The sequence below is a fragment of the Perissodus microlepis genome, chromosome 14, assembly GCF_051167445.1.
Source record: "Perissodus microlepis isolate ML-2025 ecotype Zambia chromosome 14, ASM5116744v1, whole genome shotgun sequence".
NCBI classification, from domain to species: Eukaryota; Metazoa; Chordata; class Actinopteri; order Cichliformes; family Cichlidae; genus Perissodus; species Perissodus microlepis.
In genome coordinates, this window is record NC_140474.1 from 15,463,389 (window position 1) to 15,480,403 (window position 17,015).

The 17,015-nt window shown below is 41.1% G+C and overlaps 2 protein-coding genes across 3 annotated transcripts; one reads left to right on the forward strand and one right to left on the reverse strand.

Moving 5' to 3' along the window:
• The first annotated feature begins 9,995 nt into the window (after nucleotides 1-9,995).
• Nucleotides 9,996-13,369, forward strand: otol1b (otolin 1b). The gene is made up of 4 exons (XM_084951155.1): nucleotides 9,996-10,398; nucleotides 10,495-10,584; nucleotides 12,316-12,387; nucleotides 12,465-13,369. The coding sequence occupies exons 1-4, from the start codon at nucleotides 9,996-9,998 to the stop codon at nucleotides 13,367-13,369; spliced, it is 1,470 nt and encodes a 489-aa protein (XP_084807281.1).
• A 957-nt stretch (nucleotides 13,370-14,326) lies between these two features.
• Nucleotides 14,327-16,833, reverse strand: LOC146373683 (low affinity immunoglobulin gamma Fc region receptor III-B-like). Of its 2 annotated transcripts, none has more exons than XM_084950958.1 (6): nucleotides 16,782-16,833; nucleotides 16,655-16,690; nucleotides 16,238-16,528; nucleotides 15,485-15,757; nucleotides 14,920-15,192; nucleotides 14,327-14,804 (listed from the first exon to the last, which is right to left on the reverse strand). In XM_084950958.1, the coding sequence occupies exons 1-6, from the start codon at nucleotides 16,804-16,806 to the stop codon at nucleotides 14,560-14,562; spliced, it is 1,143 nt and encodes a 380-aa protein (XP_084807084.1). In that variant the 5' UTR covers nucleotides 16,807-16,833; the 3' UTR covers nucleotides 14,327-14,559. The 2 variants fall into 2 exon arrangements, with proteins under 2 accessions (XP_084807084.1, XP_084807083.1); XM_084950957.1 differs by having other exon boundaries at nucleotides 14,327-14,822.
• Between the last annotated feature and the right edge of the window lie 182 nt (nucleotides 16,834-17,015).

Genomic DNA, 17,015 nt, shown 5'->3' on the forward strand with positions numbered 1-17,015 from the left:
CTCTTCTCATTCTGTGTGGTTATTTATACATACTTATAGTTTTAAATGCAATTTAAATATTGTGGTCAGAAGTTTATGTATATTCATCAGCATGATTGTCACTGTAATTTTGGGCTCATAATGAATTCTTCGGACAGTTATCTTTCCGGAATAAAATGATTGTATAGCACACATACACATACACATACAAGCTCAAATATACATATACTCACATATAAATCTTTTACTAAGTGGCGCTGAAGCTTCTATAATGTCTTTCAACTTGACAAAGCCGAGGCTTAATAACTTCTCCTTAGTGAAGGTAGGAAATTTTTAGGATGTTCAGAAATGCTCTAGGAACCACTTAGGCTCAAACCAGCGTTCACTAAAACCTGCTGGAAAACCAGCATCTCTGTCCACAGTGAACTGAGTTTTACACCGCTGTGGACCGAGAGGGTGACAACCAAGAAAGAAACCCCTGCTCCAAAATGAAAACCATTTATTTTGTGTTTTATTTATTTATTTGTAAATATTTATTTATATCTAAATGAATAAAACATCATAAAGTTCTATAGAACTTTGCAGCTGCCCACATGGAAAAGCCAAAAGCCATCTGAAGCAAACATCAATGTTCCGACGGGACAGCTATTGAGCTATTTGTCCACAATGACTGGGTATGTTTGGAGGAGTAAAGAACTCTGTACCAGCTGTGAAGCATGGTGGTGGTAGCATCATGCTCTGGAATTGTTTTGCTGCCAGTGGTACTGGTACCATACTTGCCAACCTTGACACCTCAGAGTTAGGGAGACATTCACAAAAAAAAAAAAAAGGGGGGGGGTTACATATACATAGACATATACAAAGATCTTGAATTTTACAGTGAGTTAAATGTCACAGTTATTACTGTCCCTGAGCCGAGCTGTCCAAATTTGGAGGCTGCATCCATCTGAGGACCAGGCCTTTGTGGTCTAAGTGGGCCGGGTCCTCCAAAAGCCGGGTAGACAGCCAAACCGATTTACTCAGGAACAAATAAAACACTGAAAAAAGTCAAACTATAAAATTTTTAAGTTATCTAAGTGACTTATATATCATGTTTAACCTGAGTAGCAAAAGACCGTGGGGGTTTGAAAACGATGTGTTGGGAGTTCGCTGTTCTCGTCGGCTCAGATATTTTATGTTTACACAGCTACATTCTCACCTGAAAATATGCTAAAAGTTTATTTTGCGACCCAGAAAGAGTAATAAGAGTGATATCGAAACTAAGTAGCTGCCACCATTGTTGGAAACTGGAATTGGCTGGGCAATGCTATGAATTCTGTGATATGGTTTTTCATTTTTGTTGTCCAGGTGGAAAATCAGGAGACGTTCAGGAGAATGGTGGCTCCAGGAGATTTTCGGGAGGGGCACTGAAATTCGTGATTCTCCCGGAAAATCGGGAGGGTTTGCATGTATAACTGGTACATTGCACAAAGTAATGGAACATGAAGAAGGAGGACTACCTCAAAGCTTCGCCTCAGAGCCACATGAAGATGTTTGAAACTTGGATGCAGTTGGGTGCTCCAAGAGGACAATAAGCCAAAACACATCAAAGAGCTCCACAGCACTCTCTTTTCATATATAATTCAAAATACCTTTTCTCATGCGATGGTTAAACGCCAACGTGTTTCAGCACACAAGCCTTCATCAGGGAGTGAAGCAGAGGGCATGAACCAACTGAACAGTGAAAAACTCCACCAACCAATCAAAGACAAGAAATAGACCACACTATCATATTAACCTCAGATAACATCCATCTTCAAAGGCAATTAAGTTTAAAGAAGAAAAGTTTATAAAAATAAAAGAAATAAAACTAATATAAGTGAGGATATCTAGTGAGCTGTACTTTATAAATCCATAACTGATTTTATATAGTACAGGCTAACATTGAGTTTCTGGAATGATCTTCCCAAATCACCATCCTCATCAAGTTTGAGTTTGTCCGTATGTATTTGAGCCTGTGTGTAGTAGAAAAAATACAAAATATATTCAAACTTGGACACGCATTTCTTGTTTTTAAAGGTCTTTAAAGATATACGCTGTACAATCAACAGTCGACCCTGTAAAAGTTCAAAGAAAACATTAAAGGCCACAAAAGTACCACAACATTTTTTATGATGAGTCAGAATGAACTCATCGCCACAACTGTATTTATTCACACAGCTTCACGTCAGTGGATCAGAGCAGTTACTTAGGAAAATTAAACAAGGAAAAGAAAAGCCTACAGGAAGAACATTTTGGACCCAACAGACTGTACCACATAAAACAAATTCAAACAATAACAGGCAAAGCCACCAAACCTGTTCTCTCTCAAAGGAGCAGGAATGAATGCCCTGGGCCATCCTTCAGATACTATATCCTGTCCAATCCTCCAAAGCTCTAGTAACATCAAGCCTGCCACATTCACCATATTTGGGGCGTAATTTAACCCAGGACTTGTGGAAGAATGTGAGATGAATGGGGCTGAATACAAATATCACTGCACATTTCATCTGGAGAGCGGATGTAGGTTCTGGCAATTGTTTTGGTTATCAGTTAAGCAAGACCTCGAGAGTCTGCCAAGGTTTATGTGTTACACCTCCACCTTGTTCTGTTGTTTTTTTTCCCCAGGATGTTGGAACAAAATAGCTGCAACACCATCAGCTGTTAACCTACAAACCCAACTCAAAACCGTTTTCACCCTTTGTCCCCTGCCCTTGGTGCTTTCTTTTCTCTTCTCTCCTATGGAAAAATAAGGCCAAGCACTAAACACTGTTATGCCACCCTGTAAGGTAAGTTTAGCTTCTGCCTCGGGGTCTTTGAAGACGTGTCCTCTGTTTACACTACCCTTGTTAATTTGAGTCCCATGGAGGACAAGGTTAGTGGTTATCTCCATAATGACAAGGTGTAAACAAAGCTTTCTGTAGACTCAAGCTTTTTTTGTCAAAGCTCTCTGAAAGCTGATGTATTGTTTCCGTCGTGTGTGCACGTGGCCTGTGAGTGTGACATTCACTCACAGGCCACGTGAAAAATGAGAACTCCTAGCGACTGTTGAATGCAAAGGCTGAGATGAGCATAAAAGTGAGAATAACACATGCATACATGCCAGTGCTGCCACCACCAACAGCACCACCAGCAGCAGCAGCAGGTTTCAGTTAACAAGGAAACCCCAGAAAGTATTCAAATATCAATATTACTTCCAACATTTGCTACCACCTTGCACACTGAGTCGCACATGCACCCATTGAGACAGCCTCCATTAGGTGCGTGCCATCATAACAAATGTCTCCAAGGATATAATCTAAGACAGCTCTTTGGTCACAGCCTGTGACAGACATTGATGAAATACACAAAATACACATAATGTACTGCTTTGCATGACCTTTGAATGACATCTGTTACACTTTATGTTAGTCAGAAAGAGAATATGCACATTTTTCCTCCAATAAAAATCCCTTTCTATTCATTAGGAACAGAAACATAGTAACAAGCTGCATACCTCGGCATATGTAACCTATGGGTTACTTTCCAGTGCAGCTATTTGAATAGACAATGCAAACAGTTGTATTTCATTTGTTTGTCTTCCTGTGCAAAAAATAAGGACTTCTCCTTAAAGGATGGCAAATTGTTCCTTCAGTTTGTTACCACATATTCTTTAATGTAGGTCTTAAAGGTAAACAAGAACTTTGGAACAGCTTGTTTGTTAGCAATTAAATTTATTGCACCATTGTCATCCGCTTCATTCTGTAGCTTTAATTTTAATCATGTGAAAGCATTCACAGTCGTCCTTGTCTGTAACCGTTTGTTTGTCAGTCAGCAAAATTCAAAAGCCACCAAGCTGAATTTCAGGAAACTTGGTGGACAGGAATTGGGATCACTTTGAGAGTGCCCAACAGATCGAACTTTTTTCCGGTTAACTCTCGAAGACTAAGCCTTGTGATTTACTGTGAAAACATTTTATAAAGTCACTTGAGTCAACATGTGCCGCCTACTATCAAAGAGGAAACAAGACAATAACCTGCGGTTATAATGTATTTTAGTGACATTCACTGAGATTGTTTTGAGGGAATATTGTTTGCTCAGTTGTGTGTGCGTGTCTGGGTTTGTGTGTGTTGTCTCTACATTTATTGTTCTGTAGGGTTTTAGGTGGAGTCCTGGGTAAACATGCTCTGTGTAACTGGACCTTCTCTTGTAGCCTAATCATTCAGCTGTAATATCCAGGGCAGAAAAAAATAACGTGTTTTTTTGTTGTTGTTGTTCATAAAAATTAATTTGCCCATAAAAACAAAATCCTGAAACACTTATTTACCTTGCCAGCTTCTACACTCTCACTCCTCTCTTTTCTTTTTTAAAGACCTCATTTTTAATTTAATTATTTTTTTTTAACACATTAGTGGTAAAATATTCATTCACAAAACAACATGCATGAATGAGATGAGCCAGATTACGACAAGCAAAAACATCGCCTATCACTCACAACATTAAAACCTGGTACAATGTGCTGGAACAAGCCCGATCCATGAAGGCCGACTACCAACCCACTGGACCTGGATCTGCTGCCATGGTCTGGGTATCAGACCCTGTACTTAGGGTCAGACCACTTTCGGCTGCATGACAGACCTGCCAAACAGGACGGTGCTTTTAACGTTGTGGCTATAATTCGAGGACCTAAACTCGACATACAGGTGAAGTTAACATCTTGTTTATACGAACACCCTTTAAACCTCTAGATCTGTCGGTGCAATTTTACAAGCTTAGTGCTGTCATTTAAAGACCCTGGACAATTATTACATGTGCGTCATGGCACAGCTCTCAGCCCTGCATGTGGGCTATTAATCAGTTGATATGAACCTAGGAGTGGCTGCTGGCCTGATAGTAAAGAAACAAAACAAGAAAAGAACAGTCCAGCAAGGCGTTAAACTTTGGCCAAACTTCCAAATGGTCTTACACTACAACTACTATTATGTTGTTCTAAGTTTGTAGAACAGTAACAGTAAAAAAAAAAAAAAAAAAAAAAAACGGGGAAAGAAAACAGTAGTCTGTGCTCCTAATATCCTAATCGCTAGGGCATAATCTCACCTAAAATATTTATTTTGGATTTATGACACGCATGTGCGTGTTTGTGTTTGATAAGGTGCACTTTATGCCCCGTAAAGACAAAAGGAAAAGGACTGCCACCAAGTGGTCATATAGGAAACAACTGTCTCCTTAATGTAATATAGATGCTGAAAAATTAGACTGTCTGTGCAGTAAAATCATCACAAAGCTCTGAGTCTGAGTCTGGCACACAAAGCAGTCGAGTACATGCGATTAATATTCAGTATCTGGTCCTGATGGTGAATTTCAGAGTAGGCTGCTTGGAGTTCATGGAAACATGGAAATTCATCAAGGTGTGCAAGCCACTGTGGAGGAATATTTGACAGGGAACCAAGAATCTGAGACCCAGAGGCGAGGGAGTGAGACAGAAGTTCGCAGATTGTTTTTTCTTGGTTAATCCCACACCTGTGTGCTCTCTGCAGGGTTGTGGAGTCTGTTAGTTTAGCTAAAACAAATCTGAGGAAAGTTTGTAAGTTAGGACGGCAATAGAGTGCCGTGGAAATGAAGCCAAGACTGCTTCTTATTTTACCTCACTTTTTAAGGGTGTCTTCTGAAGTAGGGACATATTAAGGCAGCGAGTGTAGAGGGAATGATTTTGTGGTGGTGGTGGTTCTGAGGATTCAAAAAGGGGAGATTAAGGAGCACACGCTTTCAAGATTTCCATAAATGCACACATCCAACAACCTTTCCCTGCTTTGTCTAGTCAACAGCCTACCTGAGCCAGCTGGCCAAGAGTCAGTTGACCGCACATTATGTTTACTGCATGAATGAAGAAGGCGCATAAAGCTTTGCACAGTGCTTTACTGCCCTCTTTGGTTAAAAGTTCTGTGTCAGACGAACCTCTGCTGGTTGCACCTGTAACCAAATTCCCCTAAATGCCTCCAGAAGTTTGGTATTTACTGCGCAGGCAAGTGAAAACAAAAACCTCTGTCAGTAGTACGGCATTTTGCGAAACACCTTCATTAGACACAAAGAGATTGATGAGACAAGCAAAAAGTACTATTTTCAGAAAACAAGAGTTTTTCAGTGTCAGAATCATTTTGTTGTCTTCTGATAGCCAAGACTCTGGAAACAATTAAAGAAAGAAAGAAAGAAAAGATTAACTTATAGTTAAATATAAAATTCACAAGGTAAAGACTGAAAATGGTCTGAAAATCTAGTAATCCTCCAAAGGTTTTATGGGCAGGTGAATGCAGAACTGAAGTCCCTTCATCCGGTCTTCCGATCTCTGTGAAGCTGTCGGGCTTTAAGTGTTTTTGTTGCCATTCACCGGAGGAATGTATATTGCTTTTCTGTGCAGTCAGCTGTAGCTTAGGTACGCCTGTTCAACTGCTTGTTGGCTAAAATATCTAATCAGCCAATCACATGGCAGCAGAGAAAATGTTGTGTGGAAATGCCTCGTTGATTTCACAGGTCAGAGAAGGAAAGTCAGCTTACTTTAAGCTGATAGGAAAGCAACAGTAACTCAAATAACCACTAATTACAACAAATGTATACAGAAGAGCCTCTCTGAATGACAACATCTCACATCTTAAAGCAGCAGCAGAAGACCCCACCAGGTGCCACTTCTGTCAGCTAATAACAGGAAACTGAGGCTCCAATTCACACAAGCTCTCCAAAATTGGAAGACAGAAGATTAGAAAAGGGTTGTCTGCTCTGAATCTCAATTTTGGGTCAGAAAACACCAACATGAAAGAACGGGTCCGTTCAGTCCTTTATCAACGTTTTTAGCTGCTGCTGTTGTGATGGTGTGTGTGTGTGTGTGTGTGTGTGTCGGGGGGGGTATTGTCTTGGCACACTTTGGGACCCAAAGTTCCAACTGAGCATCTTGTTGTATTGTTGCTGATTACATCCATCCCTTTATGATGACAGTGTATACACGGACAGCTGTTTCCACCATGTCACAAAACTCAAATCACTTCAAACTGGTTTCTTGAACACAACAATGAAATCACTGCAATCAAATGGCCTGCGCAGTCACCAGATCTCGATCCAGTAGAGCACCTTTGAGATGTGTTGGGACAGGAGATTCACATCACGGATGTGCAGCAACTCTGCGATGCTGTTGTGCCACTCTCAGAGGAATGTTTCAGGGATCTTGATGAATCTGTGTCACAAATTAGGACATTTAAGAAAACACAAAAAAGTGTCCAATCTGGTGCTTGAAAGCTGTAACTAATAAAGTGTCTGGTGAGTGTACAACGGACATTTTAAAAGTACTAATAATATTTGGACACCCATTTCTCAAAATGTGCTTTAGGTTGCAACTCTTTAAATGAATCCCACAAACTCATTTTAAATAGTAAACATCTGAAAAACAACCTTATTTAACTCTTAACACTAATTCACTACCAACCCCAAATTATGTAATTTTTTATCACCTCCCATCTCTTGCATAAATAAAACATCAGCATTCATCAAAACATATGAAACATCTGTAAAAACCAGCAGATTGAAATAAATGTAGCTTTCACCACAAACTGCTGTGATGAAGGCTATCGTGTTTCCACAACCACCGTCTAATGCATTAGAAACCTAACATTAGAGGGGCTTGTCAGGGAAAGTGTGGCAGGAGAAAGTGTTTAATTGTGCTCTGGCCATATGAGCTGTGTCTTCACTGCCAGTATACCTCCTGCCAAGGTCATTAGCTGCTAATTCTGCAGGGTCTAGATTGCCTTCGATAAGAACAAAAAAAAATAAAATTTATGGCATTGATTGTACCCGTGAGCATGCCGGGGTCAGAGCGGCTGATTGCTAAACAGGTCTCTGTCTCTCCAAACTTATTTCACACATTCACCGCAGCTTGACCGCCTATTTTACATGAATAGAGTTAATGTAAGGCAATACTCCTCCGTCCATTCAGGTCATCTTTGGTGCTCTCTCTGCTCTGCTGCACCGGTGTGAGTAAGTTAACTCTTTGTGATCCCTTTCTCCATAGTGTATGTGGATGGCGGATAAGGGCATGGACGGAAGATGGAGGCTGTTAAAAGAACCAGCAGGTGAGCAGCGTCTGGGTCCTCTGTGAGCAGCTGGGCGCTGTAAAATGACTGCCGCTGTTGTGTGTGGTCTGAATAGAGCTGAGAGACAATGTTGTTGAGGTCAGGCAAGGAGAACCCCAGAGGAACCCCTCTCTCTCGCAGGAATCAACTGCGTATCTTACACTCCATCTACTTGCCTTTTATAGAAGGGCCGGTTGGGCCATTACCTGAGCTGCTGGGAAAGATGGAGATGAAGAGCATGTAAATGTAGGTCAAGACATGGAAAAAGGTTTACGTAATAAGATTAAATGGTTTAAATACACCCAATCGTCTAATTTTTAATAGCGTGCTCTTCATCCCTCAATCCTGCCATCAGTGCTCTCCATTTCCCAAATTTCATTTCCCGTCTTTCCTGCTCACTCACAGCCGGTCATGGATCTCTCTGAGGACGTGAGGTCTTCAGCAACTGAGGCATGTCCGCTTCTCAAACATTCATTGTCAATGGCAAGTCGAGAGTTTCGACTGCACAGCTACCAGAAAATCACTTTTCTACAAAAACCTGATGCTCTCTTGTTACACCACAAGAATGAATCATTGTCCAGCTGCACAGTTTGAATCATAGTTAACAAATGTCTCCGTCAGCTGACCTGAGGGTTCATGTGCTAAAAAAGTCAGTCAGTGATCGGGCAAGCATTGCAAGTGCATCGATTTAAGGAGATAAGCTGGTTCTTTTGACAAACAGCTCAGGTTTAGCTGCTGCTGAGTGATTATGAGTGCTCGTTAAAAGCTAAAGCTTTCCCCTGGATGTTCACCAAGTACGGTTAGATTGTAAATACTGAGCTCTCTGTGCTACGTGCCAGTTTTCAGATCTAGTGTTAAGCCAGTTTAATTAATTGTCGCAGTTTTTTTGCCACAGGTCAAAGTACAAGATCATGCATGAAAATATACTTGCAGCTTTGTGCATACAGAGTGTCACACATGCATACATGCAGTGCAGTCTCCAAAAGTGGCCGCTCTAAAAGCCAGTGTCAGAGATTCCTCCTTGCTTGGCTTTGTCCCATTAAGAGCCTGGGTAGTAGGTGGGCTGCTTGGAGGAATGCCTCCCATATCAGGTGAACTACTGCCCCATGGCCTTTGCTCCTTGCTAGCTAGCAGCGAGAGAGTGCTCCCGGCGGATGATGTATCCCGTGTCACAAAAGCACCTTTCTACACAACAGGGGTACAGAGAATAGGCCACAGCACAGTGGTTCTCCTTGGGTTGGCTCCAGCCCACCATAGTGAGATTTCAGACCTCCCCCTATGCTTCCAGCAAAACCCCCTCATTGGAGGAGATGGCCCTTTACTCACGCCTGGCAGAGATATCAGAGGGACCTGAAGCTCCTGGTGCAGCCTCCAAGACACTGCTAGAGAGGATAAATGACCATAACACTTATGCATAACTGGGTAAGTGCTTATAACTTGGTTGAACAAATATACTCCGAAGCTTTTAAGTCACCTAGTTTAAACTAGTGAGAGCACAAGTTTATTTGATATTTTTGCTTGTGTGTAGATTATTGAAATTGATAGTGTGATTCCAACTTTGTTCAAACAAATCTGAAATAACTGACTAACTAACAGAAACCAGTGTTGACTGAATATCAGACTGCAGCAATAAATAAATAAATAAAAAGTAGAGCTAACCTGTGACTGGCATTTTAGGAAAAGTTAAAATACAGAAAAGGAAAGAGGAAAACATAAACATGGAATAGATGCATGGAAACAATAGAAATTTGAGAGGTACAGTCTGTTCTACGTTTGTGAGTGAAGTGCTAGCATGTGCTTTTTTTTAACTTCTTATTTGTTTAAAGTTAAATTATATGGAAGATTAAACAAAGTCTGACAAATATCAGAATAACGTCTCGATGCACTCTCAGATCCCCGACAACCATGAGGATTATTTCCTGCCAGTCGACTCTTGTGGCTGTAGTTGCGGTTGCTCTCCTTGTGGTGTACTACACTGAAGCTAAGACTACTCCGAAGCCAAAGTACCAGTACACCAAGAAACCCGTCCCTCAGATCACGGTCCACAGCCCTGTAACCACCAGCGTGCCCAAGACTCTTAAGATAGTCCCAACTGCAAATCCTGTGAAGCCCCACCCCCCGCCCAATCCAGTGAGGACCACCAACCCAAGTCATGTCTTTCCACAGCACTACCCTGACAGCACCGGGCCACCTGGTGTTGGTCCTGAGAACTACACCCTGGATTACAACGAGTGTTACTTTAACTTTTGTGAATGCTGCCCACCGGAGAGAGGGCCCAGGGGCCTGAAAGGAGAAAGAGGCCTGACAGGTATAGACTCACTGATATGTTTTAATGTTATTAATTATTGTTTGGTTTGTTTGTATGTTTGGCTTCAGATTTTCCACTCACACTTATTTTACTCAGGGGCACCTGGAGAAAAAGGCCTTACAGGAGCAGCTGGTTTACCTGGGCCACCTGGCATCAGTGGTCCTATTGGCTTAAAGGGAGAAAAAGGTACACACTTTAAAATTACTTATTAAAATTATATATTGTATTATGTTATTTACTCACTGGCCACTTTATTATTTAGGTATGTAGACATAGTCAAGACAACCTGCTGAAGTTCAAACTGAGCATCAGAATGGGGACAAAAGGATTAAGTGACTAAGCATGGTGTACTTATTAGTGCCACATGTGTGAGAGTAACACAAATGACCACTCGTAACAACCAAGGTATTCAGAAGAGCTTCTCTGAATTCACAACACATCAAACCTCGAAGTAGATGTTCTACAGCAGCAGAAGACCGTACTGGTAATTTGGGTTGGATCTCCTTTTGCCTTCAGAACTGTCTTTATTCTTCATGTCATAGATTCAACAATGTGCTTGAAACATTTCTCAGAGATTTTGGTCCATGTTGACAAGACAGCATCACACAGTTACTGCAGATTTCTTGAACATGACTGAATGTCAGGTTCTAGAAAGCAGTTTGGGATGATTTGAGTTTTGTGACATGATTTGTAATCCTGCTGAAAGCAGTCAGGAGAGAATAGGGATGGACGTGATCAGCAACAACACTCAGGTAGGTTTCGGTGTTTAAACGTTGCTCATTTGGTACTAAGGAGACTTTAGTATGCCAAGAAACTATCCCCCACACCATCACATCAAACTGAACCATTGATACAAGGCAGGACAGAGTCGTGCTGTTATGTTTTATGTTGTTTGTGCCAAATTCTGATCGTCTGAAAAGGCTCGTTTCGAAACTTGTGACTCATCAGACCAGGCAACATTTTTTTAAATTTCTGTTGACCAATTTTGGAAATCCTATTCAAATTGTAGTTTCCTGTTTTTAGCTGCCAGTAGTGGCACTTGTGTAATCTCCTGCTTAAAGGTTTGATGTGTTCAGAGATGCTCTTGTGCATACCTTTTTTGTAAGGAGTGTAGTGGCTATATTAATTTGTTAGAGTTCTCTTTCTCTTATATTTAAAATAACCACACTGCTGACGGACAAGCGACAGTTTTTACGCGTTGGTTGGTTAGCAACGACGAGTAAAACCATCGTGTGGCTCAGCCGTTTAGTTTATTTTCCACACAAACCTTTTACAATAAAGCACAAGATCCTGTTGACATTTTTCAAAATAAACTGAAATAATAACAATATACATTATTTTCAAACATCAAATTTTAGAATATGCATGAAGCAAGTTACCTCAAATAAGAACATGAAGTAACTATAAATGGCGCTTACAAGGAGTGATTATTTAGTTACTGTTACTGTGAGTTACTGTTGCCTTCCATCCACTCAGCTTGGTCATTATCCTCTAACCACTGACAAGACTTTTTCACACAGAAAACTTCTGCTCACTGGAAATTTTCTCTTTTTTTTGGATAATTCTCTGTAAATCTTAGAGATTTTGTGGGGAAATCCCAGCAGATCTGCAGATACTCTGACCAGCTTGTCTGGCAATAATGACCATGTTCAAAGTCACTTAAATCACTTTTTCCCCCATTCTGATGCTCAGCTTGAACTTCAGCAGCTATTCTTGAGCACATCTACATTCCCAAATGCATTAGGATGCTGTCACATGATTGGCTGATTACATATCTGTGTTAACAGGCATTCAGGCATACCTAATGAAGTGGTTGATTTATCTATATATTGTCTTTCCTCATCTAAGAGAATTTCTTTTAAAATAAATTTATATTTTAAATATAATTAATATATTTGTATTTCGCAAATTTTCTAGGGGATAAAGGTGACAGAGGAAACAGTGGGCCAAGTGGGCCACTAGGCATTCCAGGAAAACCAGGACCAAAAGGTATAAAAATCTCATGGCTATATTTTTCATTGTTACCTGACTTCATTTATTTTTACACAGTTTTCCTTACCTTACAGGTGATGTTGGCTACAAAGGGGAAAAGGGTGAAGTAGGACTGCAAGGTCTCAAAGGAGAAAAAGGGCAGAAAGGAGAACCTGGCAAGAATGGGACTGCTGGTGAGAAAGGAGAACCTGGAAAAGAGGGGCCAGCTGGGCCTCCAGGAGTGGCTACAGTACAAGGACCAAAAGGAGATAAGGGGGATAGAGGGGAGTGTGCCTCATATGGAGAGAAAGGACACAAAGGTGAACCAGGTGAACCTGGAGCTCCTGGAATCCCAGGAGCGATGGGAATTCCAGGACAGAATGGCAAGCATGGCTCCCCAGGCCCTATAGGTGTCCGAGGGGATCCGGGAGCTCCTGGACCACAAGGAGAACCAGGGGTGAGGGGGCTAGAAGGACCACAAGGTATAAGAGGGATGCCAGGACCGAGAGGGGAAAGAGGTTACCCTGGGATGAGAGGTGAGCGGGGTTTTCGTGGATTCAAAGGTGCTAAGGGTTCTGGATCAGGGGTTCCCCAGAAACACTCTGCCTTCAGCGTAGGTATCTCTCCGAGAAAGTCTTTCCCTCCTTCAGGCTTCCCGATCCGCTTCGACAAAGTCTTCTACAATGAAGAGAACCACTTCAACATAACTTCCAACAGCTTTACATGTGTCTACCCTGGAGTTTATGTCTTCTCCTTCCACATCACCGTGCGCAATCAGCCGCTGCGAGCCACGCTGGTGGTGAATGGGTCACGGAGAGTGAGGACACGGGACTCTCTGTACGGTCAAGACATCGACCAGGCCTCCACTCTGGTGGTGCTGCGGTTGGCTGCAGGCGATCAGGTGTGGATGGAGACGCTCAGAGACTGGAATGGAGCGTATGCCAGCAGTGAGGACGACAGCATCTTCTCTGGATTTCTGCTTTACTCAGACAAGCCGTGATGCACACTTTGTGTTTACTATCACAAAGTCTGAATACTGGTGGTGCTAGTGTACATGCTGGTCTGCACGTCTTCTATTATTGCCTAGCCTCTTCTTAAGAAGGGATAGTACTCGCCACACATTAATGCTGCTGCAGAGTAGTGCTCCAAAGTTTTGATCGACACCACCCTAATTAAATATAATGGTTAAATACAGTCCAATTCACAAAACACAGTGAGTAAAGCATCCCAAGAAATACCCCTGAGGTAATTATTGGAAGATGGCGTTCACAAGTAGTAAAAGATCATAAACTAATCTCCTGTTATCCAGACAGAAGAAAGTTTTTTTAAATGATAAAAGTGTAAAAGTTCAATATTTAGCATAAAAAATTTATAATTTACCCAACATTTTTGTACACATGCAGTGCCTCCTTATGTTAAAGCATCCTAATTAAAAGTAGCAGCAGTAAGTGAGAGATCGTGCAGAAGTTTATTATTCAGCTACCAAAGCAAAAGATAAAGCACAAAAATATGATCAGTGCTGTTTATCTATTTGTCAGCAAGATTATCGTGTTCCTCTACTGATTCCTTCAGTTAACCTTCAAGTCATTGCCCTGACCCAGTGTCACCCTTGCCTCATTTGCATGAAACGAAAAAAAAAGCTCCTTTGTTTTGGTCCCACTTTTTTCTCACGATTTAACTGCTGCTTTCTTTTTAGTTGTTTTCACCTATAATGACCTAAGTTGTGTGAACATGCATGCAAAAAGTGTTAAATAGAAAAGACAAATGTGTTCAAAATAGTCACCACTGATAGCTGCATCATTAATCTTAATGTAAATCTGTCAAAAAATGACTGCACCCCTGTGTCTTATTAAACCAGTGATTGTAATATATAAGAAGTCCTGCTCAAATATGGAGCTGTAAAAAGAAATTGTGTTCACAGAAAATAAAATCCAGCAGTACATAACATTTTGTGAAATGCTTTATTTGACTTTAACATGTATCTGTTAGATATTTCCAACAATTCTGGTACAGCGTTTGATGTTTGTTAACTGGAGATATCAGAATTTCAGGTGCAGGACCTCATATATGAGATTTCTAGTTGTACAAAGTACAAATACAAAAGATGAAAAATTGCACAGTTAAATACAGAAGTGTGACAATGACCCAGCGTGATTAGTAGAGAGATTGTGTGTAATGTATGCTAAGTTATCAAAGAGAATCTGCAGAGTCCCAAGACATGTCACCGGATTCCTCAAATGAATTTGCCTGATCTTGAGTTGTAGCTGAGTTAAAAACCTGGTCTGTAGTCAGCAAAGTGGTTGGGACTGCTTGTGAAGTCTTCAGTGGAGGCCCTTGTGATGGTGTGCTCTTTACTGGAGTGAACTGGATGGGCTGGTGAGAGGAGAGTTTAGGGGAGGTTGGTAGTGAAGCAGCAGGTGGGAAGTCATCTGTGGCTGAAGCAAGGCGAAATACTGTTAGACACAAAGTATCACATTTTTAGCAATCCATTAGGAAGTTTGGGGCTTATCAGTGTAGAACAAATGCTGGGGTAAATTACAATTTAAATACCTCTTATTTGTCCAAAGTTTTTGGGTTCACTGGACTTCGAGAGGCCCAACTGAGGCACCCTGGCCTTGCAGCTGTACAGCCCTGGAGTCTGTTTCACTACATTATAGTTGTCAGAGGTTGCAGGTCCCAGTCGCCTGTTATTTTTGTAGAAATAGAAGTCTATCGGAGGGGCAGGAGCAGGGGCGTTGTACTGCACATGGCAAATGAGCTTCATCCTCTTTAGTTGAGTATCATAGTTGGGGATGATCTCCAAAACTGGCTGTGACAGAACCTCTGTGACAGAAGACATTGGTTTAATTTAAGAAAAAAAACAAGTGGTAGGTCATGAGGCTAAGAATATTTATGTTCAATTGTACTAACAGGAATAACTTAACATTGTGGGAAATATGGGCTTTCTTGCTCAACATTAAAGGAGAAGGTCTATACACACTAAGTTTAGCACTAGGTGTAAAGATGGATCACTTATAAGAATACTATCTAAACTAGCACATCTCTCAAAGTATGCTGTCGTTCCTTTAACTACACCACACCTAAGATAAGAACACACAATTCAGTGTAATCTCACCTAAGATCTGTACATGAGCACCAGCAGAAATGACAGAGAGTGTTTGTCTCCTCACATCCCAGGAAGCCCTGCAAGAATATACTCCTTGGTCCTCAAGGTTCAAGTTGGTCAGATAGAAATCTGGCTTGTGACCATTTTGTCTCATTACTTCAACGCCATCTTTGTACAAAATAATCTCTTCAAGTCGGGGGTTCCCTCTGACACGACATGTCACCTCCAATGTGCTCCCGACAAGTTGAGGATGTCGTGGGACTTGCAGAATTGCCCAGCCACCTACGGAAACACCACAGAGTTACCTCTGAATAACTTCCAATCTTACATTAGTATTAATGTAATAACATCTAACAATAATGTGTAATGCTACAATGCAAGAAGGGGAGGTTAAGGTACTCTATAATACAGCCTGCACCCCTGATATACTGTCTAGTTATAACATAAGGTGGGGAAAAGATACCACATAAGTACAAAAAACCCCAAACAAAACAAGTCCTCGTTGTACCAAATGGACATTTTAAGTAGAATTATAGGAGTAGATTTATATGTTAAACCCTAGAAAGTCACAGTATAAGTTGCAGGCTGTATTAAGAAGTGCTGCCATCACTCACAGCATGTCTTAGATGAGCTGCACAGAAAACCTAAAGTTGAAAAGAAGCTTATAGATGTTCAATGCTCCAGTGTTAGGATTACACAGGAAGAAAGAAGCCTAACATGCAAAGCAATTATATTTATTTCATGCAGACAAACAGATCTTACCGTCCACCTTGAGCTCCACAGGGACACTTTGCTGGGTGCGAATCTTTCCCACCTTCGTATTTCTTGTTCCTTGGCAGTAGTATTTCCCGCTCTCTTGAACTTTGGTATTCCACAGTTTTAATTCCCCCCCAGCCTGTGAGAGCTCCTCAGACCCCCTGAACCACAGGTAGGTCCAGTTAGACCTGTGCACATCAGGAATACTGCATCTCAAGTGTGCTCTCTCCCCCGAGAAGATCCTTGAATGTCCTGACACCAACTCAATGTTGGCTCTGAAAGACGTCTCAGTGGGAACTGCAGAAAAAAAGAAGAATACATTTAAAGGATCTATTTTGGCAATGAGCGTAAATCCTGAGATCTTTTCTAAAATAATATCTGTGCAAATTTAAAGTATATTTGTAAAGAATATTTGGTTCATACCATGAGACACTACAATCTGTGAGAGTGCTGAAAAAACTGAAAGAGAAAATAATCAAGTTTAAATGACAGTTACATCAGGTCAGTATGTAAAAGTACATTTTCATTAAATGAGCTGAAGAAAACTCACCAAAGAGAGAGATGAGCTTGTCCATTCTGGAGACTCTTCAAGAAACAGAAACCGATCGAGTATTTATTCATTTCCACTAAAAAGAGAAGTGAAAATGCTTGTTCCCCCCCTTGGGGTGCGCCATATGAGGACATCCTTCTTACCATAAAAATTTCTACCCTAGGTTAAAATTAATTTCATGGTAAACCACATCATGTGGCAAATTGTCTTTTATGCTGTGAAGGCATTTTTTTG